This window comes from Mauremys reevesii, linkage group 15 (assembly GCF_016161935.1).
Source record: "Mauremys reevesii isolate NIE-2019 linkage group 15, ASM1616193v1, whole genome shotgun sequence".
NCBI classification, from domain to species: Eukaryota; Metazoa; Chordata; order Testudines; family Geoemydidae; genus Mauremys; species Mauremys reevesii.
Genome location: NC_052637.1, coordinates 11610290 through 11633825, shown reverse-complemented (window position 1 = coordinate 11633825; position 23536 = coordinate 11610290). Strand labels below are relative to the sequence as shown.

The following is a 23536-nucleotide window of genomic DNA, read 5'->3' as shown; positions in this document are numbered from 1 at the left end:
TCAATGCCCCATGATGCATCGGTTCGCATCCCAGCAATCCCTGTGCTTCCATCCATATTTGGCGCCATCTTTAAATGTTTTTTGTACTGCACGCTCTATCTTCCCTTTCAGTCTGCAGGAATGGAGCCCGAACTGCTGAAGAATATGCTAACGAGTCTCGCCAGCACTTCACGTTTGGCAGTTGAGTTTCTCCTTAAGATCCAAACGAACAATGAGGACTCTGACGATATCGACTCGAGTAATGCATACGCCATGAGATTGCTTGTGGCATTCACGGACATGCTCAGCACTATGGGACGCTGCTTTTGGGCTTGGGAAAAAGCACTGAGTGGTGGGATGAAATCGTCATGCATTCTTCCAGATTGCAATAGCAACCTGCTTCCCCACCATCAGGGCAGCTCTCAATCTCGTGTCCCTGCGCCGCAGAGTGGGGGCGAGCTCCTCACGCAGTCCCATGAAAGTGGCTTTTTTCATCCAAAAGTTCTGCAGCCACTGCTCATCATCCCAGACTTGCATGTTGATGTGATCCAAATGAGAACTCTAGCCTGTGTTCTTGCACATAGGTTGTTAAACCCTGGGAATTGCGGGAAGCAGATTTAATCGGGCTGTAGCCAGTACTACAGAAGCAATACCAGTACGTACTGACAGCTACAGATGATTTTTCAAAAGAGGTAGAAGGATTTCCATTTAGAACTATGACAGCACATGAGGTGGAGAAGATGACGTAAAATTATATATATCTACATGGCTGTGCAGAGCAGATACTGGCAGATATAGATTCTGAACTGAATAATGAGGTGAAAGTTTACATCTGGTGTTATTTTCACTGTATGATCAATTACACACTCATGGCCGTGTGACGGGGGCTGTTAGCAGCTACAAACTGAGCCCTTTGGAAGCCAGCACCCTGGTCACTGAGAACACCCAGGGCACCAGGTGCAGTTAGAGAAGGAGTTACTCAGCAGTTTGGGTTTGGAAGGGCAGAGGGGATCACTTGCACCTGTAGGGAGCCTGCGGAGGTCACTAGTTCAGCGCTGAGAAGAAAGCAGCAGCATAAAAGTCTGAAGGGGGCCCCTCATAACTGCTGCTATGTTGTGATGCACCAAAAAAATAATAAAGACACTTGGTGGAGGTTCCTTGGCAGCCTGCATGCTGCTTAATTCACACAGAGGTCTGCCAGCCAGGGGTTGCTGGAACTGATGGGGGAGTCCATTCATAGATATAAATTTAAAAAAGAACACTGCCTGCAATCTCTTCCTGACACTTCATGCTGTCAATTATGAGTGACAACACAATTTTACATTTTGTCAGAAAGTAAAATAACATGCTGTATGTTACTCTATTTGCCAATATATTTTTCCATGTAATATCACAATAAGACTGGATAAGAAACCACAGTAATTACACATAATTCAGTGTGAAATAGGGAAAGGAACGCAGATATTTCTGAAGGAAATTTTAGGGGGAAATTATCTATTTTAGATTACAATTTCCCTGTGTTAAAAACTAGTAAAAACACATAGCTTCAGCAGCCCGTGTCACCTAGACACCAGCAGACAGGATAAAAACATAAATGAATCCATCACAAGATAATTTTATCATATTTATTTTCAAATAATCAAGGTAAGTTTAGGACACACAACCATGAATGGCATATTGTGAGTAAATCTTCAGAACTGAATTATTACATTGAAAATGTTCATAACACATCAGGTTTAAAACAAAAAGGAGTGCTAGCAATGCCATGTGATGTGCCTCCCCATATACTCTGCTCAGTAGCTCTTCAAGAAATTAGATTCAATCATTAATTTCAAGGAATTAAACCAATCAGTCACTATTTTTACAGAGCATTCCAGAAGGTGGTAGACAGAGAACGCAGAGGAATTGTGATGAATTTCCTGGAGTAACTTTCTTTTCTTTGGCACCTTAAAGACTCACAAATATTTTTTAAATTGGAATAATCCTTTTTCTTTCATATTTTACATTGAGATTTCACAGGGGTAGAAAATTCTGACTGGAGTGAATGACCCCATCCACCCCCATCTGCTACCCCCGGGGCAGGGGACGGGGAAGGTGGGGGCTGGGGGTTGCCAGGTGTCTGGTTTTTGACTGGAACCTCCAGTTGAAAAGGGAAACTAGCAGCGTCTGGTCAGCACAAAAAGTCCAGTTGCTGCAGTAACTGGCCCCCCCAACTGGGGTGGGGGGGGGGGAAGAAGAGCAGCAGGGCTGGGAGGGGCCAGTCTGTGCCGCCGGGTCACTGTCAGGGACTGAGATTCCCTCCGGCCTGAGCTGGGACTGGACAGATGATCAGGGGAGCCGCGTTTGTAGCCCCAGCTTTGTGACCAGGGTAGAAATAAGGGTGGAGCGTCCCGGAGAAGGTGTCAGTGAAAGTGAAGAGATGGGACCTGTCAGTCACATTGTAAAACGAGACCTCGCCCGCCTCATAGTCCAGGAAAATCCCCACCCGGCTGGGCCTGACGCTCACGGGGAGGGAGGTCGGGGGTGAGGTGAGGGCCTGATATCCCCCCTCCCTCAGCCACATGACCCAGCATCCATTCCCAGGGGCATATGCGAACTCCCCCTTCCTGCTCAGAGATTCCCTACAAACCCCCAGATCCCAGCCTGTCTTGTCTCCCACCTCCACCTCCCAGTAACGCCTCCCGCCCGCGAACCCCTCAGCACCCAGGACAATGGCATATCTATCAAATCTCTCAGGGTTGTCGGGCAGATCCTGGCGAGTGTCTCCATATCTCACACGTTTCTGATCCTCAGACAGGACGAGGTTGGGATGAGCCGTGTCTGGATCCAGAGTCACGTCCACTGGGGAGAGAGTCACAGAGTCAGGGCCGGGGGGAGGGGCTGGTCACTGGGATCAAAGGGAAATTAACCTGCATCCCCATTAATCGCTGGGGGGGGCGGGGTTGTTGCCCAAGGAGAGTCAGTGCCCCTCTGCCTGTGAGGAGACAATGAGGGGAAAGGGCAGGAGGAGTGGGGGAGGGGTTGGAAGGTGCAGGGGAGGGGAGGTGACAGACTGATGCTGGGAGAGGAAAGGGGAGGGGGAGGTGACAGGAGCAGAGGGGAGGAGGAAGGGGCAGAGGGGAGCGGCAGACACAAGGGCTATGGGGTGATAAGGGAAGGGAGGGGTACCAGGAGGACAGGGGTGTGAAGGGAAGGGCAGGTTCCAGGGCACTGCACGGGGGGAGGGGAGGGGAGGGCTCCATGGGAGAAGAAGGGGATGGACCCCAGGAGGCAGAGGGGTGTGAGGGAATGGGGGAGCTCCAATGGGCCAGGGGAAATCCAGGGCAAGGTGAGCTGCCAGGGGGTGAGATGATGAGGAGTGGGGAGGTGGAACCATGGGGGGGAGCGAATGACCAGGCATTGGTGCCAAAGGGGCAGAATGGGGGGTGAGAGAGCAGGTGAGCAGAAGGGGGGCAGAGAGCCGTGTGGAGAAGGGCAGGCCCTAGGGGCAGCGGCGTGTGCAGGGAGATGTGGGCACCACGGGGGAAGAAGGAGGATGAAGGGAGGGTGGGACCCAGAGGTTAGGAGAGGGGGAGGGGAGAGGAGGGATGGGGCAGTGCTGAGGTGAGGGGAAGGGCTGAGACCAGGGGTCCCAAAGGGGGGTGAGCGAAGGGACTTACACCAGGCAGGCAGAGGGGGCAAAGGAAACAGCAGGCACCAGGGAGGCAGATGGGGCCAGGGTAGAGCTGGGACTTGGGGCAGAGCAGGAGCTGGCACCAGGGGACTGGAGGGGTAGTGAGGGGTGAAGGTGTCACGGAGCCAGAGGGGGAGGGGAGGGACAGGGGTGAGAAATAAAGAGAAGGTGGCATGGGCGATAGTGGCAGAGGGGCGAGAGGAGAGCAGGGTCAGTGGGGCAGAGGGTGGTGCAGGGCTGGGCACCAGGAAGGAAGGGGACAAGGGGAGGGTCAGGTGTTGGGGGGCAGGAGGAGGGAAGGAAGGGGCAGGCAGCAGAAGGGTGCAGGGAGAAGGGAAAGGGCAGGTGCCAGGGGATTGAGGGGGTTGAGCAGAAGGGCAGGCACAGGGAGGGCAGAGGAGGGGTGAGAGGCAGGGGCAGGTGGGCAGAGGGAGGTGTTAGCAGAGGGGATTGGGGAGAGGCAGGTGCTGGGGGGTCAGAGTGGGGTTAGAGGAGGGGTGGGCACAGGGGGACAAGGGAAGGGGCTCCCAGCTGAGGGCCCAGCCACTGGACAAAAGACTAGATGGGAAGGCGTGGCACCTTTTTCTCTTAATTGAAACTAGTCAGCAAACCCGACACAGATTCACGAATAGTTTCTGTTGACCCGAAATATAATTTTGCAGCAAATAAACCATTTGTCCAAAACATTTCACCCAGCTCCATTGCAAACCTGTCTGAGCAACTTAGGAGCCCCAATCCCAGTGACTTGCAATGAGAGACTGTCAACATCCCCAGAAACGCAGTTACAGGCAGGCCAGGCTCAGGACATCAGCTATGAAACACTCCAGAGCTGCTGTTTAATTTGCCCTTTGCAGACGAATGCCCCCTGGGCCCCTGATCTCACCCCCACAAATCAGGCTGAAAATGGAGACTTGGCTCCAGCCTGAACTCTCTGCCCAGAGTGATTTCTCCCATGGACTCTGCCAGCAGCACAGACCCTCTGCAGCTGCACCTGGGTATCCCCCAGAGCGGATAACAGTCAGAGACCGTCTCAGAGCCCCAGGGGCTCAGGTGTCTCCATCTAAGGACTGCACCAGCCAACCCCCTCGCTCCCATTAACCAGCCCTGGGTCAGACTCGCTGGGAACTTTCACACCCAGACTCTGGAGACACTTTGGGTCCTTCTACACAGTCTGCAGCAGCGAGTCTTGGAACAGGGTGGACAGATTCAGGCTTACGGGGCTCCCTCTTTGGAATTAAAAATAGCTGCATAGATTTTCAGGTTCTGGCTGGAGCTCAGGCTCTGAAACCCAGGGTGGAGCCAGGTCTGCCCCTCACAGTGCAAGAGGGGACATTCTCTGTGTCCACATCCCCTTCACCCCCTTCCGCGGATGGGGAACAGCAGCCCCAGAGCCTCTCCCTTCACCCCCACGGCAGGGGAGTGAGAGCCCTCGGCCTCCTGGGCAGTGGGGCCTCCCAGCACAGGTTCCTGGGTAAGCGTGAAAGTGTCTCCACTCAGAGAGCTCTGCGCACCCGGCAAACACACAGATGTGCCCGTAAATCAGGATCGGGGATGGTGCTCTCCCCAGGAGTGATGGAAGCTCCCTAAAAGTGAGGGGTCACCCACTCGTGACAGCCCTTCTCCCTGAGCTCCTGTCCCCGCACCCCTGAACCCTCGCGCTCTCACACTGCCCCTTCTTCCTGAGCCCCTGCCTTCACACCACCTCTTCCCCAACACCCTGACCCCCTGGTCTCTCCTCTCGGCCCCCTACCCCAGCGTCGCTCACCCCTACAGCTGGTAAAAAGTGGGAAGGAACAGCCCTCCCATTGGTAACAGTGATGGGGCCATGGCCCCCTGGGCCCTCTCTTCCAGTGCCCCTTACTCACTCCCCAACCCCAGTAGGAGAGGACCCTTGGGGCAGTGTCAGTGAGTTCTGTGCTGGGGATACGAACTGGGTTTTACACCCTGGCTGCTGGAGCTCTGTGTATTGAAGGTTAAGGAGACAGAGGTCCTGTCAGCTCCCCACTGTCCTGCCAACATGGCTCAGTCCTGACATCTGCCAGAGCCTCTCCCTGGGGAGGAATTGTCCCTGCGGCCTGTTCAGGCCTTGGCCTCCCTGCGGAGATGGCTGGTGAGGTGGCCGTTAAAGTGAGTTACGATGTGAGCTCCTGTCCGCTGGGAACTGGACTCTGAGCCTGGGCTGAGATCAGTGACTGGGGAGTGAAAGGCCCCAGCTGCCCTCACTGCCCCCCTGAGCCAGCTCAGTGCCACCAGCCATTCAGTTGCAATAACAGCGATGCTCAGGCTTGGTGACACAGCCAGTGCCCCCAGCGGGCAGGGCGAGGGCCTCTCCAAGGAGCAATGGGCACAATCTGCAGCAATGGAGGATGAGGCTGGAGATGAGGAAACACTTTCTAATTCTCAGGGCCATGAAGCTCTGGACCCGGCTCCAAGGGAGGTTGTGGGATCCCCGTCACTGGAGGTTTGTAAGAACAGGTTGGACAAATCCCTGCCAGGGATAGTCTAGTCCCTGACCTAGCGTGGGGGGCTGGACTAGGTGACCTCTCGAGGTCCCTTCCAGCCCTCAATTGCTACGGCTCTAGGTTACAGCAGTTCCTGGGGCTGGGCCCAGGGGCCTCTAAGCGTGGTGAGTGGCACGTGAGAGAGTTAACACTGTTAGTGACCATGGCAGCTGGCAGCTCAGCGTCCCTGCCAGGGGCCTGGGCTGGCATGTGGCTGCCTGTACCTGGCTCAGCAGGGTGTTACTGGGCCATGTGGACAGACCTAGAGTTGGCACCTGTCCATAGGGTTGCCAGCCATCTTTTTTTTATTGGAACGCCTGGTCAAAAAGAGACCCTGGCAGCTCCATTTGGCACCACCGACTGGGACATTAAAAGTCTGGTCAGTGGCGCAGCTGGGGCCTGAGGCTAAGGCTGTCTCCCTGCCTGCCCTAGCTCCGTGCAGCTCCTGGAAGTGGCCACCAATTTACTTCCCTGGAGTTTGAAACTTTTCTAGCAGAACATAACTAAGTGTCAGTCATGGTCAAGCCTCCCTTTGAATACAGGTTGGCTCTGGGGGTGGGGGGAAATGTATCAAGAGGGCTGGCTCTTTTATGGGAGTCAGGGACCAGACTACCTGTGACAGGCTCCTGTAAGGGAGAATGAGACAACCTAGCCCCACCTGGAAGTCATTAAATCCCTAGATGGCTAGTTGGCAGCGAAACAGCTAATGAGGCTGATAAAGGGTAACCAGGGCTCAGCTAGGGACAGGAAGCTGCTGAGGAGAGGAGCTCCCAGGAGAGCCCACCAGAGCAAGGAGCCTGGAAGGGGAGCTCCTAGAGCAGTGGTCCCCAAACTGTGGGTTGTGCCCCCCTCAAGGGTGTGGAGGAACATTTGGGGGGCCTGACAGGGCCTGGACTAGCCACCATGGGTGGCGGGAAGGGAACGTAACCCAGCCCTGCTCTGTCCCCAGCTCCACTCCAGCCCCACCCTAAGCCCCAGCTACATCTCCGGCCTCGACTTCAGCCACCGACTCCCGGCCCTGCTCCAGGCTGAGAACCCAGCTGCAGCCCCAGCCCCAAACATGGTTCCGCCCCCGGCCGAAGCCCCCAGCTCCTGGCCCCAACTGCGGGTCCACTCCCAGCCATAGCCCCCAGCTTCTGGCCCCAACTGGAGCCCCGTTCCTGGCCCAGCTCCTGACAGCAGCTCCCAGGGTGGGGGCATAAACCAGGCAAGAGAGGGCTTGATCAAAAATGTTTGGGGACCACTGTCCTAGGCAGAGGAGCTCCCCTAAGGGGGAGGAGCTGGCAGAGATGACAATGACAACAACAGCTGTAGCAGGACAGAAACCTGGAGAGCTGCCCCTGGCTGGAGAAAGTGGATGCAGAGAATAAAGGCACAGTCTCCAGATGACTCCAGCTCCTCCTTCCCGGAGCTGGAGTCATTTCAAACTAATCCAAATCCAGCTCCGGGAAGGACTGAGGCCTCCCGACTTGAGGACAGTGAGGAGCTTGAGTGAGAGCTGGAGGCTGGAACAGAGTGAAGGAAAATATTTTATTTGGGGGTTTCCTTGGACTCAGAGTGGACCCCAGAAGGGGACTTTTCTCTCAGATCTTTTAGACTGTGAGGCAAAATTTCAGGAGTGCTGAAGAGAATAAACTGAGGCAGGAACCTTGCCAAGACACCCTGAAGCAGCTGAGGGTGGTACATGAGGGTCTCACCCCATGATGAGTCTACAAACCTGGAACCCATTTAACAGAACTGATGCCCCTTCCCCATGCAAACAGAGCCTCGCGCTCTTCAGTCTGTCTGCATGAGCCCCTCACCACAGAGTCTGACCTCAACAGAGCCTGCATCACAGAGTGGGAACCTGGACCAAACACAGCACAGGGTTTGGGCACTCACCTGGCTTCCAGTGTCCCTGTCCCACCTCCCAGGCTGCTCCCTCTCCCCCACAGCCTCCAGCTCCCCCTGTCCTCAGGCTGCCTCTGCCCTGTCCTGTTCCCTGGAGGGGTGATCCAGGGCCCAGCAAGGAGCCATCAGGGTCACTACAATAGTGTCTGCCACACCCAGAAGACAGGCACAGGATGGGCTCAGGAAGTCGCTGGCCCCACACTGGGACCCTCGTGCCCCCTCCCCCAATATTTGCTGCTGCCCTTGCTGGGCCTTGTCTGCACTCAGACTAGGAGCCCTGTGGGGCCGGCAGCCCCTTGCTGTGTCTCTGCAGGGCCTGGCTCACTCGTGGGCACTATATAAATAATAACTCTCACTGCCCAGCCACTAAGGGCTGCATGACAGCAGGGGGGCTTCCTCATTGCACACGGGGACCCTGGGGCACAGGGAGCCCTGGTTACTCTGACCCACACATTCACCCAGCAACTCCCCCGAGCTGCTGAACCCGGGTCCCTGTGGTCACAGCGCGGGGAGTTGAGTGGCACTGACCGTCCGGGGCTGCTGGGGTGGGTGGAAGGAAAGGGTTACTCCCAGCGTGGTGGCACATGGTGTGTCTCTCTGAGCAGGTCCCTGACCACTCACTCGGCCATTTGCCCCAGACACAGAGAATCCAGGTGCCGAGGGAAGGAGCAGCCCCAGCAGCGCTGCATTGGCCCTGTCACGGGCTGAGCCTGCGAGCGCAGCAGCAGAGGCAGCGGCAGAGAGAGGGGCTCAGCCATTGAGAGCAGCAGCGTCCCCACCCGCAGGGGAGGGGTCAGCACTGGGACAACAGGCCAGGCTGGGTCAGGGGCTGGGAGCTCTGGCAGTGAGTGCGGTGCCAGCACCAACGGCCCTGCTGGAGACCCTGGGCCTGGCCAGCCTGGAGCAGCCAGTGAGTGACTCAGGGCCTGGGACCCTGCCCAGGATGGGGTTTCTGGGGGGCTGACAGGAGGCTCCCCAGGGGCTGGTGATCTCCTAGAACGAGGCACTGAGCTGACTGGCTCAGGATCCCGACAGGCTCAGGGGCCAAGGGTGTGGAATGGCCCAGAGCCCAGCCAGGTTCAGGGCCCAGTGGGCACAGACTGTGCTGGGCTGGGGGCAGTGAGTCGGGAGGGGAGCAGGGATGTGCTGGCTCCAGCCCGTCACAGACAGGAAGCTGCTTCCCCCACAGCCTGGGGTTCCTGCTCCTCGGAGCCCTGAGATCCTGGCCCTGCAGCTGGCACCGACTGCACAGGCTCCATCGGCCGGGACAGACACACCCAGCTTGGCCCCTTGGACTGCCCCTGCTGGGGGTGGGTGGGAAGAGAGGAGCGGAAGGGGAGGATGAAAGGGCCAGTTCAACAATCACAGACCAAGCTCACTGAACCTTCCTAGTCCCCCTCTCCTCTGCCTTAGTTTTTTCTCTGTCCCTCCTCGCTGTCAGCTTTGTGCCTTTGCCCCTGGTTTCTGCGCTGGGGATTTGGGGAGGGGTTTGGACGGGGGCAGCTCACGCTCAGCCGTTGTGACAGGGTCACACTCTTGTGAGTGAGTCTCACTCACTGAGCAGCAAACCACTGACCCAACCTCACACTGGGCTGTGCTCAGAGCAGACAAGGGGCCTGTAGGATTCAGCTTGTTACCCAGTAACACACGGCTCAGGTCAGACCGCAGCAGCCAGACTGGCCCCTCCTCCAGCTCGGAAAGCTCGGCCAGCCTTGGCTAATGGGGGCTGGGGCAGTGCTGAGCGGTGCCCACACAACGCAGCCCCCACATGTCCCAGGAGAGAGGCACAGACATGTCATCCGTTACCTGTCTGTGCAGCTCCTGGCACAATGGGCCCAGTCCAGGCCTCACAGCACCTGGTTCAGTGACACCCAGTAACTCAGCCATGGAGGCATCAGGATGTCAGAGTGACGGGGCCTGGTCAGACACCTGGGCAAGTACCAGCAGGTGGCTGTAAGTAGCAGGCAAACTGCCCAGCACTGAGCACATCAGCCTCCAGCTATCACAGCTCCAAGCCTGTTAGCTGGGTGCATGCGTGTCCTGGGGTCCTAGGCTCTGTCCAGAGCCCCAGGCACAACACAGCTGAATGTCCCAGTAGAATCCACTCACCTCCGAATCTCTGCAGCGCTTCCCTCATGTCAAGGGAAATTTTATACACGTTCTTCAGGTCAGTAGAAACAGCTTCTGGTTCCTGGAGTTTCACATTCTCACTCCTATGAAGAAAATATCCCATCATCACTCAGCTGCTCTGTACACACAGCATCCCAGAACCACCACCACGAATATAAGAGCAATGAACATAGGAAACACACCTATTCAATGTGCTTTTCACATCCTGAAAGGAAAAAGAGAATCAATGTTCTGTATTAACACAATGTGCATAAAACTGAGGGAGTCTCACTCTGGGCATCAAACTTTCATCTAGAAAATTTATCAACCCTCCCAGGCTTCACTCTTTTGTGGTAAAATCTCATACACCATTTTGCATTAACACTTCGTTCATTTATGTAGATGAGACAGGAATTTAGCTAAAGGATTCTCCCTTCTAGGGACCCAACTCATCAGTATGTGTGTTTATCGACTGGGTTTGGTCCAATGTTCTGGAGTCAGAGCAGGGATGGGTTCAGCTCAGTATCATTCTTGTATCATCCATTTAATCTCCCATGGCCTCACTGGGTCTCCATGAGGAGAATTCCCCTCCAACATGAACTGGGATATTTTGGAACTGATGGAGCCCTTAGCTGGATGTTCTGTTTGTCAGTAAATCACAGAACACATTTACTCTAATTGTTGGAATTCAGACCCAGGGATCTGAGTTCTAATTCTGGATGGGTGGAGAATTTTGATGCAGTCTCACCTTTAGCAGCTCCACAACTGATTGCTGACACTTCTCCTCGATCTCTGTGATCAGCTGCTGCAGAGAGGAGCTTTGCTGGGAGAGTTTGGTTACATTTTCCCTTAGTCTCTGCAGAGTCTCCCTCTCCTCCTCCTTCAGGCTCTGCAGAAGCAGCTGCTCTTCCTCTTCCAGCAGTGTGTGCAGTTTGTTAAATTCACCTGCAATCATCTCTCTCTTGTTCTTCACTTTGCTCTGGAGATAGAAAAATAGTAAAGGTGCAGAGAAAACATGAGCCAGACGTTGAGTTACACAGACTAGGCCTCTGTCCATGAAGCAGGGGATTAGATCAGTATCAGGTTTGTAAGGCTATTTACTTCTTTGGGAAACGTCACACTAACAGTAACAGGTGACTGGGATGAAGTGGCCACGGGATGGCAACAGAGACTGCAAAGTGGCCGAGCGGCGCCTGGCTTGACACTGACCTGCCCCTGGCTCTGCTCACTCAGGGGGTGTCCCCACTACAATGAAGGTGTGACAGCACCGTGTGTACACACACCCGGGCTAGCTTTGATCTGGCTAGCTCGGGTACTCGTAGCTATGAAGCTGCAGCAGCAGCACAGGCTGTACAAGCCCACCCAGACCCCTGGGTATTACTCAGAGACTAGCCTGCAGCCAGGGCCGGCTTTAGGAAGTGTGGGGCCCAATTCGAACATTTTCAGCGGGGCCCTGGCAGGGATAACTAAAAAAAAAAAGTGTAAAAAAAAAATAAGCCTTTAATTTCTTCCATGTATTATTTACTTTCCATAACTATATAAATAATAAAATTATATATTATGTACATTGCATCATATATGCTGTTGATTGGTTATTAATGACCGCCGTTTCACATGTGTGGGTCCCCACCAATCCCAGGGGGTGTGCACATGTGTGGGTCCCAGCTCCTCCCTGCCCCCCTCATTGAAGCAGGTGTGCAGGGTTACTGCCCTGGGAACTGCAGGGCAGCAGTGGACACGGGGCTGGTTGGAGGCAGGGCAGGGCAGGGGCTGACTGGAGGTAGGGTCTGGCTGCAGGCAGGGCAAGGGGTGTGGGGTTGGCTGGAGACAGGGGGGTGTGAGGCGGGCTGGCTTCAGGCAGGACCACAGGGGAGTGCAGCAGGGGTTGGCAGGGCTGGAGACAGTGGAGTGCGGGACTGGCTGGCTTCATGCAGGGGGGTGCAGCAGAGGTTGGCTGGAGACAGAGCAGGGGGTGCAGGGCTGGTGCGGGCAGGGGTGTGTGAGGGGCTGGCTGGCTTTGGGCAGGGCCACAGGGGTGTGTGGCAGGAGTTGGCTGGACACAGGGCAGGGGGTTTGGCAGGGGCTGGCTGTGGGCACGGGGTGCAGAGCTGGCTGCAGGCCGGGGGGGCAGGGCTGGTGCAGGCAGGGCAGGGGATGCAGCAGAGGCAGCTGGAGCCCTGGTCCTTTAAATAGCCCCCAAGCCCCCCGCTATCCAAGGGCTCTGGGGGCTATTTAAAGGGCCCGGGGTCCCCTGCTTCTACCCCGCCCCGGACTTTTTAAATAGGGGCGGGAGCCCTGGGGAATGCATGGGGCCAACAGGGCTCCGGCGATTATTTAAAGGACCAGGGTGTCAGAGGCAGCTGGAGCCCCGCCCCTTTAAATAGTCCCCGGAGCCCCCCGCTACCCCAGGGCCCAGAGTGCCAACTGGGAGAGCGGGCTGCAGGGTAGGGCTTGCCGCAATCCGGCCAGAGCTCCAGCCGGGAGAGCGGGGCTGCGGGCTTGTTGCCGCGCTCCGGCCCGAGCTCCAGCCGGGAGAGCGGGGCTGCGGGCTTGTTGCCGCGCTCCGGCCCGAGCTCCAGCCGGGAGAGCGGGGCTGCGGGCTTGTTGCCGCGCTCCCGCCTGCGCTTTGGTCAGGGGAGCGGGGCCATGGAAGACCCCGGAGCAGACAGACGGCAGCCGGAGTAAGTAAAAAAAAATTAAAAAGGCGCCAAAGGCGCGGAGTCCTCTTAGGCGCGGGGCCCGATTCCCAGGAATCGGGTAAATCGGCCTAAAGCCGGCCCTGCCTGCAGCTGGCTGTTGGGGCCATGTAGATGCACCCTGGGGGCAGATTTTCCACAGAGCTCCACACCCGCAACTGGGTTTGATGTTCAGAAGAGCTCAGCTCCCAGCATGCCCCCAGCCCAGCCAGCTCAGTGAATCTGAACCTCACCCAGGGGGGGCAAATTATCCTTCCAGCTCCAGTGTCTGGCCCAGGCACTGGGCAGATTCACTGCAGGGATGGTGAGTGCAGAACGAGAAGGAACCATCTGTTTCCTCCAGGCTGCAGAGAAGCTGCAGAGCTTTGTCATGGAGGACACTGAAAACCGATGGCTGTAGCAGCCGACACACCCTCCCCATCTGCAGGAGGGAAACAGGGGCCCTGTAATAGTGAAAACGCTGCACCCCATATTGAGAATTTGCCCTCATCAGAGATCTCAGGGGTGGGTCTGCACCACTGTACAAGGGCCAGGAACTGCCCCTCCTCCGCCTACAGGAGCTGCTGTGCTGAGATCTCCACCAGAGACACAGCCTGATGCTGCCAGCACCCTGGATGGCAGGTATCATAGGCCAGGGGAGGCTGAGTCTCCCCAAACAGGATGCAGCATCCCTCCCTTGGGGGGCAGGATGCAGACCTGCCTTTGGAGTGCTGCCTGCGCTCCGCCCGGAGCCCGCGCTCCAATTCTTCCCCCAAAGCAGAGCAGGAGGGGAGCGTGGGTGGGACCTAGGGGAAAAGAGGCCAAATGGAGGTGGAGCAGTGGGCAGGGTGATGATCCGGGTGCAGGGGAGGTTCCGGCATTCACACCCAGCCTCCCCAAATGCCGGAGGCATGCGCTGCCCATGGCCGGCACCAAGCCTGTGCAACGGAGCAAACAACCAGAGCAGGTTCATAACCTCCTCCTGGAGCTTTACAGCCCCGTCATTCCTGGGAACGCTGCAGGGGGAAGGGCTCAGGGAGGAATAAACCCAGACACCCACCTGCCACTCTGTGGTTTTCTTCTCCTCTTTAGATGTCAGAGCCAGGGCCTCTTCCAGCTCCTTCCTCAGAGGGCCCAGGGCTCCCTGGAGTTTCTCCTGCAGGCACATCGCGTGCGATAAACAGCCATTAGTCTGCCTGTCCGATGGGTGGACAGTATTGTCCATACTGGCATTTCATACACGAGCAGTAAATACCCTGGAAGGAGGCAGCAGACTGGGCTCTGCCGGCCCAAAGGCCTCATAGGAGCAGAGACGCCAGTCTCAGAGCAGAGCTCTGTTCCCTGCAGACACTCAGGACTTCTCAGAGCCTGTGTCTGAGCTAAAGCTTCACATCACTGAGCACAGGCCAGAGGGGAAACAGCTGGGAAGGTTCTGAACGATCCCTCCTGCCAGTGCCAGTGAAGAGGTTGGGGCAGCACCTCGCTGCACTGTACCCAGACCCAGGCCAGGAACAAGACCCCACTGTGCTCTCCTCTGTCCAGGCTCCCATGTGGCCTCCCCCAGGCAGCAGCCAAGCACCTGAGCCAGCGCAGTCCCATTAACTGCACAGGGTGAAGCTGTGATGTGGCTGGAGGTCAGTGAGGAACAGGGAACAGTGGTCGGGGGGAATGTGCCACCCATAATTGTAACTGCTCCAGAGTTTTAACAACCCAGGGCTCTTTTCCCCTTTGACAGCGTGTGCTTCATTCACATAGCACAGTGTAAGGGGGCTGTTGCCCCCTTACTGACATTCAGTGGGGGTGTTTTGGTTGCTAGCTTCCTGCACTAAAAAGGGAGGGGTCGATGGGAAATCAGGAGCCTGAGACTGACAGTCTCCAGGACCAATGTGGAGAGGCCAATGCTCCAGGTCAGCCTGATTGACAGGGCGGGCAGGCTAATCAGCGAGTCAGGAGGGTCCCGTCCTCCGTGGGAGCTGGAATTGTCTGAGTCAGATGGAGTGGGGCCGAGCTAAGGAGAGAGCAGGGGCCCAAGCTAAGCTGATGGGAGCAGAGCTGCAGCCCAAAAAGCCAGAGCACAGCCCAGGGAGAGCAGCCCTGCCCTGGGAGCACAGCTGCAGCAACCAGAGCCAGAGGGGCCAGACAAGCAGCCCAGGAAGCAGATGAGAGCTCAGAGCAGAGTCACAGAAGCAGCCTGCAGAGCAGCCCTGCCCTGGGAACAGAGCTGTAGCGGAGCCAGAGAGGCCAGAGAAGCAGCCCAGGGAGCTGAAGGCAGAGCAGCAGCAGCAGCCGTGCTGAGGCAGTGTGCAGCTGGGGCTGGAGCAGTCCGGAGCTGGGTGCGGTGTGCAGCTGGGGAGAGCCAGGGGACCCCGGGCAGTGGGCCCAGCACAGGGAGACACCTCAGCCAAGAGGCCCTGCAGGCCAGGCTTGGAGGGGATCGTAACCCTGACAGGGCGGGGGTGATGCTGGGAAGAAGGGTCCTGCCACCCAGAGCCTGAGAGTGTGTGGCCACCGCCAGAGCAAGTGTCCAACCTGCAGCGTCCCTGCAGCACAGCCAGGGCCTGAGAAGGAGTCCTGGGACCTACATTCCAGAGACACTGTTTGTGATGTTCTCTGCCACAGAACAGGGTGATGTATTTTCCTTTAACCTTTCCCATTTTTCCTTATTTTTTTTTTTAAATTAAGTGTTAATTAAATAACTTGTATTTGCTTTAAATTGTATGAGGTGATCAGTGGGTCAGGGATGTGCGCAGTGCAGAGAGAGTACCCCGGAGTGGGGACACCCTAGCCCCTGTCCTGGGTGACCACAGCAGGGTTGGGGGTCGAGCCCCCCAGGAATCCTGGGCCCAGCCTTGTTGGGGTTACGAGGACTCTGCCAGACAGGAGAGTGGAAGGGGAGTCCTCAAGGGCAGGGAGGCCTCTGGGTAAAGGAAGTAGGAGCGAGGACTCAGATCCTTTCGCTATCCCATTTCACCGGGGTAGTGCAGAAGCCAGGAAAGTTCCCCACAATAGCGGGACCATTCCCCCGCTTACAACAGCAACGTGCTCCTGCCCTGTGAGCCCTGCTCTGTAAAACCCCCAGAGCACCCTCCAGGAATTTCCCCATTTTACTCTCTTTTCTCTGAGCCCTCGAGTTCTGCTCTCCCCTCTGCCCAAGGGCCCAGGCTGCTGCTCCTGCAGCTGCTGAGAGCTCCTGGGTAGCTGTTCAGTGACACCCCTGCAGTGCTCCTGCAGGGAAGCAGTGAGCGATGGAGCCAGCAGGGGCTAGTGAGAGACAGGAGGCGGAAAAGCAGCCTTTGTATCCAGCAAAACGGCTTCTCAATGAGCCGGATCAGAAGTGGGGGTGGGAACAAAGGTAGCTGGATTCTTTGAAGCTCCACCCACAAAATAAGCTCCACCCACGTGAGTCACCAAAAGGAGACACCATGATCTGTTCAAATGGTGCATTGTTCAAAACAGGATGGAGTTGCTGATTGGCTCCAAGGGGCTCCTGGGGCCAGACTCCCCCCATGGGGCTAGAATGTACCCCTGGGCTCTATGGGCCTGGTCCTCCTTTACTGGGGGGAAATAAGAGGTGGCATCTCCCAAACATCACCCGCTAGTGGCACTGGAAGGAGGCAGCACTGGCAATAAAGGGTACCGAGCCGTAATTCTCCCTCTCCGCTCTCACAGAGGAATGAAATAATTAACAGTGTTGATATTTAAATGATCAGTTCTCCAGTCTGAAGGTAACACACTCGCATAGACTGGCCTGCAGCTCTTGTGATTTAAACCTCACTGATTAACTCTAGCCGTGGTGTAAAAGATCCCCTTATTTCAGCAGTGAAAGCTGGGTTTGAAAAACATTCAGAAGCTCAGAGAAAAGTTTCCCACATCAGGTATCTTTTAAGACTTGATCTGGCAGTGTGGCTACAGAATCAGAATATCATTAATTTTGTTATAGCATCTCCCGTACAATGAAGGCTTTACAGAGCTGAATGATGCATCACACCCATGACAGGCAACTTTCAGTGAAATCAGCCTGTAATTAAAATCCAAAGTTATTACCCATTAAACTTGACAGCAATTCCCTACCTTGTACTCCTGGGCAGCCTCCTTTATGGGAATCACCCTGAGATCTCTGTGATCCCGGGACAGATGGCAAACCACACAGACAGAAGTTTGATCCTCTTCACAGAACAGTTTCAGAGTCTCCTGGTGTTCCCCACACACCCTCTCCTCTCCTGCTCCCTTTGCTACCTGTAAACTCAACCGTTTGACTATTTCTACAACATTTGCCAGCCGCCTGATCGGCCTGAGGTTTCCCTGTTGCACAGTTTCTCTGCACTGAGGACAGGAGATGTCTGTATCTGGTCTCTCCCAGCACTGGGTGATGCAGGCTCGGCAGAAATTGTGCCCACAGTCTATAATCACCGGGTCCTTAAAATACTCCAGACAGATGGGGCACGTAGCTTCCTCCTGGAGACTTTCCACGGGGTTGTCTGTGGCCATGGCTCCCTCTGGGCAGTGTCACAGGGTTAGTTTCACTTTCCTGAGCTCAGAAATATGCCCCGCCTGAAGCAGCAGCAGTTGGGTGTTTCCCTTCCTGGAACTGACTCAGGCTGTTCACTGAGCTGGAGCCAGATCACCCATAATGTTCCAGCCGGGGAGGCTTTGGTGAGAAATGTCCCAACAAGGCTCTGATCCTGCAATCAGCCCCCTCTGCTGGTGTGTGGGGGGAGTCACCGGGGCTTCACATGGACATCAGCTTCCCCTTGTCCTGATGAGCTGACAGAACTGTGTGCCTAAGGAGTGATATTTATGCTTGGCAGAATTCATTTGGTTTAATATGTAATTTTGACAGATAAATATATAAACATTCTTACAAATAAATATTAATCTTATCTATTTAAACTTGCACAGTTTCAGTTTTTATCACTATTATTGTTCACAGTTGTGGGAAATTGGGAGGGGGGAAATCAGACAATATTTTAGTCAGACAATTATTTAGGACAGTAGACACAGATTCAAAAAGTTTAAAAAGTAACTGTTAATACACATAGTCAACATCTCCTAAGGAAATATCCTTAAATTACACTCTAGTAAGTTCTCAAGCAGCATTTTTCTTACTGTACCTATCTGTAAATTTCAGTTCTTATCAATGAAAATGTTTTTTCATCCATTTGTGTGTGTAAAGTGAAATCAACATTTACTGACATCTACCGATAAAATCTAATCCTTTCAAGTCTAGGGATATTCAGTTCACAGGCCAAAAACATTGGTTAAGCTGGAATCAATGTTTCAAAGGCCTGATGCTAATGTACGCTAAGGCAGCTCTGCCTCAGTCAGTGTAAAGGAGATACAGTGTCAAAAGTGTTGCCAACATTCATTATTTTATAATGAATCTCATGAACTTAACAATGGCCAGACTGGGTCAGACCAATGGTCCATCTAGCCCAGTATCCTGTCTTCCAACAGTGGCCAATGCCAGGTGCCCCAGAGGGAATGAACAGAACAGGTGATAGAGTGATCCATCCCCTGTCGCCCATTCCAAGCTTCTGGCAAACAGAAGTTAGAGACACCTAAACAAAGGAAGTTTCTAGTTTTCTTGGTTGCAGAGAAAAAAGTGTGACCTGAGCCAGCCTAAAGTCTGAGAAGTCAGAAGGCAAATCGAAAGAACTCAACATTTATTATTATTTTTATATTTTAGTCTCACAAAAGGCAGTTATCATTCTGGGGGTCTTGACTCATGATTTTCAAGAGTTTGCGGTTGGCAATACTGTGCCACTGAACTCAGGCCTTAAATTCCTATCCCCCATGGAAAGCCCCCCAAGTTAATAATTGGAGATATACCAATTTCCTAGAACTGGAAGGGACCTTGAAAGGTCATTGAGTCTAGCCCCTGCCTTCACTAGCAGGACCAATTTTTGCCCCAGATCCCTAAGTGGCCCCCTCAATGATTGAGCTCACAACCCTGGGTTTAGCAGGCCAATGCTCAAACCACTGAGCTATCCTTCCACCCCCAGTTTAGATACTGCCATCATTTATCTAAACCAGCAGAGTTAACAGATGGGGAAACAGAGAGGGCGAGGTGTGGGAATGCGCATGGAGCCGGGCTGTGAGCCCAAGCTGCAAATGAGCACAGCCCCCCTTGATTGGGGGTGAAGTAAAGGAATCACTTAAAAAGCTCAGTTTTATATTTAGGTCCTTAGAGCCTTTGCTGGAAAAGCCAGGCCTGAAAACCTGAACTGATCACTGCCAAGGAGTTATTGCCAGCACCACGTAAGCAAAAATTAGGAGGCTGCTGAAGAAAACATGAGGGTTTTTCTTCAAAAAAATTATATTCTGGACTGTTTGTGTGTGAGCAGTCAGGCAGGATTCGCTCTGGTCACGTACTCAACCTTTTCTACTCAGCCCTGAGAACAAGGAACTTACTTTTGTTAAAGTGAGAGCTGAGATGGTCACATAATCACAGGACTCCAAGAGCTGCGGCATTAAGAGAAACACCAGTTGGTGAAGGAGTCAGGGTGAAATCAGGAAAGCTTGTGACAATCCCAATATGATGTTTTTGTGATTTGATGTGGACAGGAAACAGCTGCACTCCTAGCTACTGCAGGTCCTTACCTGGCCCCCATCCCTGCACTGCCTGTTCAACTCACAAACTTACATGTGCTTAAACTCATCAGGCTGCTGTGCAGAGACACCTGTACCTGCCAGTAGTGTGGGGGCAGAGTCAGGGCAGTGCCTTCAGCTGATGTTACTGAGCATGCTCAGTCTGTGTGAGCATGGTCACTACAAGCTAAGCAGCAAATCGGAGGGTGGAGGTAGCACATGGGTTCATTTGTCCCTGTCGAAGAAAAACTTAGTTCTCGCTTTTTTGTTTGGGTGCAGCAAAATCAAATACTTTATTATTTCTCCAGTAATTACCATGGAGGGAGAGAGTGCCATAGGACACAGGGTCCTGGACAGGTCTCTCAACTGGTAAACAATTACATCAAGCCTTTATACCTTTGTTACAGACAATTTCTAGCAATAATACAGACAGTAAAAGCAACAAATACATTTTGTTTATACATAGCAAAAAGGCTCATCTTATTTGTCTCAGTCCTAAGAAAAGCAAGCCTGCATTTTGGTTAGTGATTGCAAGGTCGTAATAACTTTGTACACAGTTCCTGTCCTGTCGCCTCGCACTATCTTTGCTCCTACAAGTCTCACGTCATTAGGGTTACAGTATGGCCTGACTCTTGCTAACTAACATTCATTAAGATCTCTTCAAATCCTTGTTAATTATTTACTGGCTTCCACATCCCCCTCCTCCCCACACAATATCTCTGTTGCTGTGTGATGTGGAAGGTTGTTACCCCCATTTAAAAGAGGGGAAAGTCAGGCCCAGACAAAATAAATTACTTACCTGACTTCACATGGAGCAAAACCTGGATCTGTGCAGGCTAACTTAGCACCTTAACTATGGGGCAAACCTTTTTCTCTGCAGCCAGAACCTGGGAGAAGAGGATGAGGAGACGGATGGACACGCCCAGACACAGAGTTTGTCTGATAATCATCTCACTGACCCTCCCCACAGGCACTAGGCCTGTCTGTGCAGATTCAGTTGATAATGGTGAGATCACCAGTCCCTGATGTGGTCTTTCAGGGGGCTCTGCTATCCCGATTGGCTTCCTTTGATTGGCCCTGGCATCTAATTAGGCCTAAAAGCGTGTATGTAAAAATGTAAAACCTCTGGATCAGGCTGTCTCTAGAGACACAGCCCAAAGGTGTCTCTAGAGGCAGCCTGATTCAGGGGTTTTACATTTTTACACACCCAACCCCAGCCTTTCTATTCCTTTTCCAGCTCTGGGCTCTCTCCTTTTATCTCAGGCCTTGTTTCCCCAATTGGTTACAGCTGTGGGTTCCTGTCTCCGATTGGCAGCTGTGTGGGAGCGTGGTCAGGCTGCTTGCCTGCAGGTGGGAGAGGCTCCCCTCCCCCTACAAAACTCTGCTCAGTATGGGCCGGGGGTTGTAGACCCCATTACAGATAGACAGGAGTGAAAGTGAATCCTTTTTCAGGCCTGCTCTGAAATGCTCAGGATACCTAGTCACTTGCTGTGCTCAGCTGCCCACAGCCCCATCTCCCCTGTGGAAACAGGGTTAAAGGATTTAAATACAGGCCTCTCAGTTGTAAGAAACAGAACAACTGTCATGCTAAATCTTAGCCTAATCGCATGGGACCTGTCGAAGCAGGGCTCACGTTAGAAACGGGTGGGAAGATGGCAGAGTAGTCAGTGTGACCCAGCCTTGAGATAGTGATGTTTTGAGAACAGAAGTGAGAAAATACAGGAATGGGCAGGACATAACATAAACAGACTGCAGATGTTTTTAATTAATGCAGGCTACTAAAATGTAGAAATGCTTGTGTGGTATTGTTTGTACTTTGTGAGAAACTGAGGCAGAGATGCTCTCTGCCAGCTGTATTCTTCCCTTGCAATTGCTGAATAAAGCTGGATTTTGTTGCTTCCAACCTGAGAGTGGAGTTAGTTTCTTCCACACACCCCAGTTCTGTTTTCATTAGATAGACAAGCTTTCCACTGGGGATCCCCCATTTCTGAACAGCTTCCTTTGGAGGAAGGGATGAGAAACAGAGACACAAACATCTCTCCCTCACCCACAGTCTCTGCCAGTCCCTGCACTTCATCTGGTGCAGAACTAAATTTAAAACCAGCCCACTGGGGCTGTGAACAGGTAAATCCCCTCCCTCCCACAGCAGCTCTCCCAGGGCAATAACCCAATGCCTCCCCCCCCACACACACACACACCACAGGGAACGAGGCTGACAGTCCATCTGATGGCAGCTCAGGGGCCTGTGGAATGTGCTGGGATCTCAGCCTGGGCCCTAGTGGGGCAGGTGACCCCCCTCCCACACAACCACACACCCAGCAAGGTCTGCCCCCATTTTCTCCCTCCTTATCCGTCCCAGCAGCAAGGCCAGGGACTAAGTGGTGTTTGGAGACCTCTTCCCACTGTTGGGGACTTTAACCCCGACAGCGAAATTCGTTGTCTGATCACAGAGAGACAGGCAACACCAGCAAGGTCCGATCAAAAGCTCTTTATTGACAAGTGCACGCGTCAATAAAGGGCAGCTCGTCTCCAGTGAGAACCAGCCAGCTCTTTACAGCTTAGTATTAGCCTATATAGACAGTTTTATTACGTCATACATCACTCACTTGAGCAAAACCCACCCCCCTTTGTTTAACAACTTAAAACTAGACACTTTTAATATACACACATGCCTAGACTTTATGTCTACAACTTTAGATTATTAATTATATCCTAACAGGCACCAAAAGTTAGAAATACAGGGGAGTTTTTAAACAAGCCTATAACTCAACCAGAGAGTTAGAATCTGAACTGTGGGATGCTAGAGTTTCTTATCAGTTCTTCAAACACTGTCCTTAACACAACACAGCTGATACTATGCCAGGAATGCAATCCCTGGTTTATCTCACGTTTTCCAGGGCTTTGTGAAACAATGCTGCTTCTCAGTACTTTTCCACTCTGGGATTACCCAGAAACCTGTTAGCCTGAGTGCAGTCAGGTTGCATACCTGTTTTGTCTGCTATATTTTCATTCAGGCCTAACACCACCAGGTCATGGCTGAGGCCCAATGGCCAAGGGAATCTGGGGCGTGGCCTTCTGGAGCCAGAAAAGGAGCTGCAGCTGTGATGGGAAAGGCCTGCTGGGCAGAGATGCTGCTGGGGAAGCAGCTGGTTACTTCATGAGCAACCGGCTAGGCTCAAGCAGAGGATCTCACTGCTGCTGCTTTGTTTGTTTGTTTTTTGCTGATGAATTGCCTGAGAGTTGCAGTCCTCAGTCAAACACAGGTGACAAGCAGTTATTTTTGGCCAACAGAAGTGGCCTCCAGAATCTGTGAGGGGGAAGCTGGAGAGATGAGTCCTTCAGCCCATGTCACTTGCTGCTGACTGTGCCAATAAGACACTCCCCAGAGTGCTGAGGGGAACAGTGAGATGGGGGAGCAGGGATGCTCTCCAACAGCTAGGTCAAAAATCATGGGCTGGGTAAAAGTGAAACAAGCCAGAGGACATGAGGGCAATTCTCACTTTACCTTCCCAGCCCTAGCAGGCAGTCTAGTATTGGACACGTTTGCAGCCCATTTTACTCCTAATTTACCAGAGAAGTTTCACAAGGTCACTAATGTTAAAATGGGGCATAGAACCAGAGACTCCATTTTCTAGCTACTTAGCCCCACTAGCTTTAGCCTGAAAGTGTCAAGAATCTGTTCTTCAGCTCTCCTGTCGCTAACCATTACACCACACCAGAGCTGGCCATAGGAGCCCCCAGTTCTGAGCACAGATGTTTGACTGATGAATTTGTGTAACCCACTGGCAAAGCATTGGTCATGCCTGTGGTAGGGGCTGGTCCACATACAGCACAGCAGTTATTCCTGGAGCTGGGGTAGTGGGGATCTGAAGTGACGTGACTCAAGCCCTGTAGCAGAGCAGGGGACGTTTGTAGTTCGGTGTGTTTTGTATTTGTTTTTAAGTCTTTGTTGTTTTTAATGATTTGTTTAATTCATACAATAAGGGGAAAACCATTTAAAATGGGCTTATGGTTTATAAATGTTTTTATCTAAAAGTTATGAGCAATGTGCAACAAAACCCTGATGTGCCACATTTCAGCCATTCGTCTCATAAAGCTGCTTGCTAGTCTCACATCCTGGC

At 53.4% G+C, this 23536-nt stretch overlaps 1 protein-coding gene across 3 annotated transcripts; it reads right to left on the bottom strand.

The window, feature by feature from the left end:
• Positions 1-1590: 1590 nt before the first annotated feature.
• Positions 1591-20455, bottom strand: LOC120383799 (E3 ubiquitin-protein ligase TRIM39-like). 3 transcript variants are annotated; one of them, XM_039502060.1, is made up of 8 exons: positions 20215-20455; positions 19239-19289; positions 16899-17608; positions 13888-13983; positions 10901-11131; positions 10356-10378; positions 10153-10256; positions 1591-2820 (listed from the first exon to the last, which is right to left on the bottom strand). In XM_039502060.1, the coding sequence occupies exons 3-8, from the start codon at positions 17313-17315 to the stop codon at positions 2261-2263; spliced, it is 1431 nt and encodes a 476-aa protein (XP_039357994.1). In that variant the 5' UTR covers positions 17316-17608; positions 19239-19289; positions 20215-20455; the 3' UTR covers positions 1591-2260. The 3 variants fall into 3 exon arrangements, with proteins under 3 accessions (XP_039357994.1, XP_039357992.1, XP_039357991.1); XM_039502058.1 differs by lacking the exon at positions 19239-19289; XM_039502057.1 differs by lacking the exon at positions 20215-20455 and having other exon boundaries at positions 19239-19426.
• Between the last annotated feature and the right edge of the window lie 3081 nt (positions 20456-23536).

Coding starts and splice junctions, on each gene's coding strand:
- LOC120383799 (XM_039502060.1), bottom strand. CDS start 17,315: ATGGCCACAGACAACCCCGTGGAAAGTCTCCAGGAGGAAGCTACGTGC. Junction 10,379..10,900: donor CAGTTGTGGAGCTGCTAAAG/GTGAGACTGCAT, acceptor TTTTCCTTTCAG/GATGTGAAAAGCACATTGAA. Junction 10,257..10,355: donor GTGAAAAGCACATTGAATAG/GTGTGTTTCCTA, acceptor TTTTCTTCATAG/GAGTGAGAATGTGAAACTCC.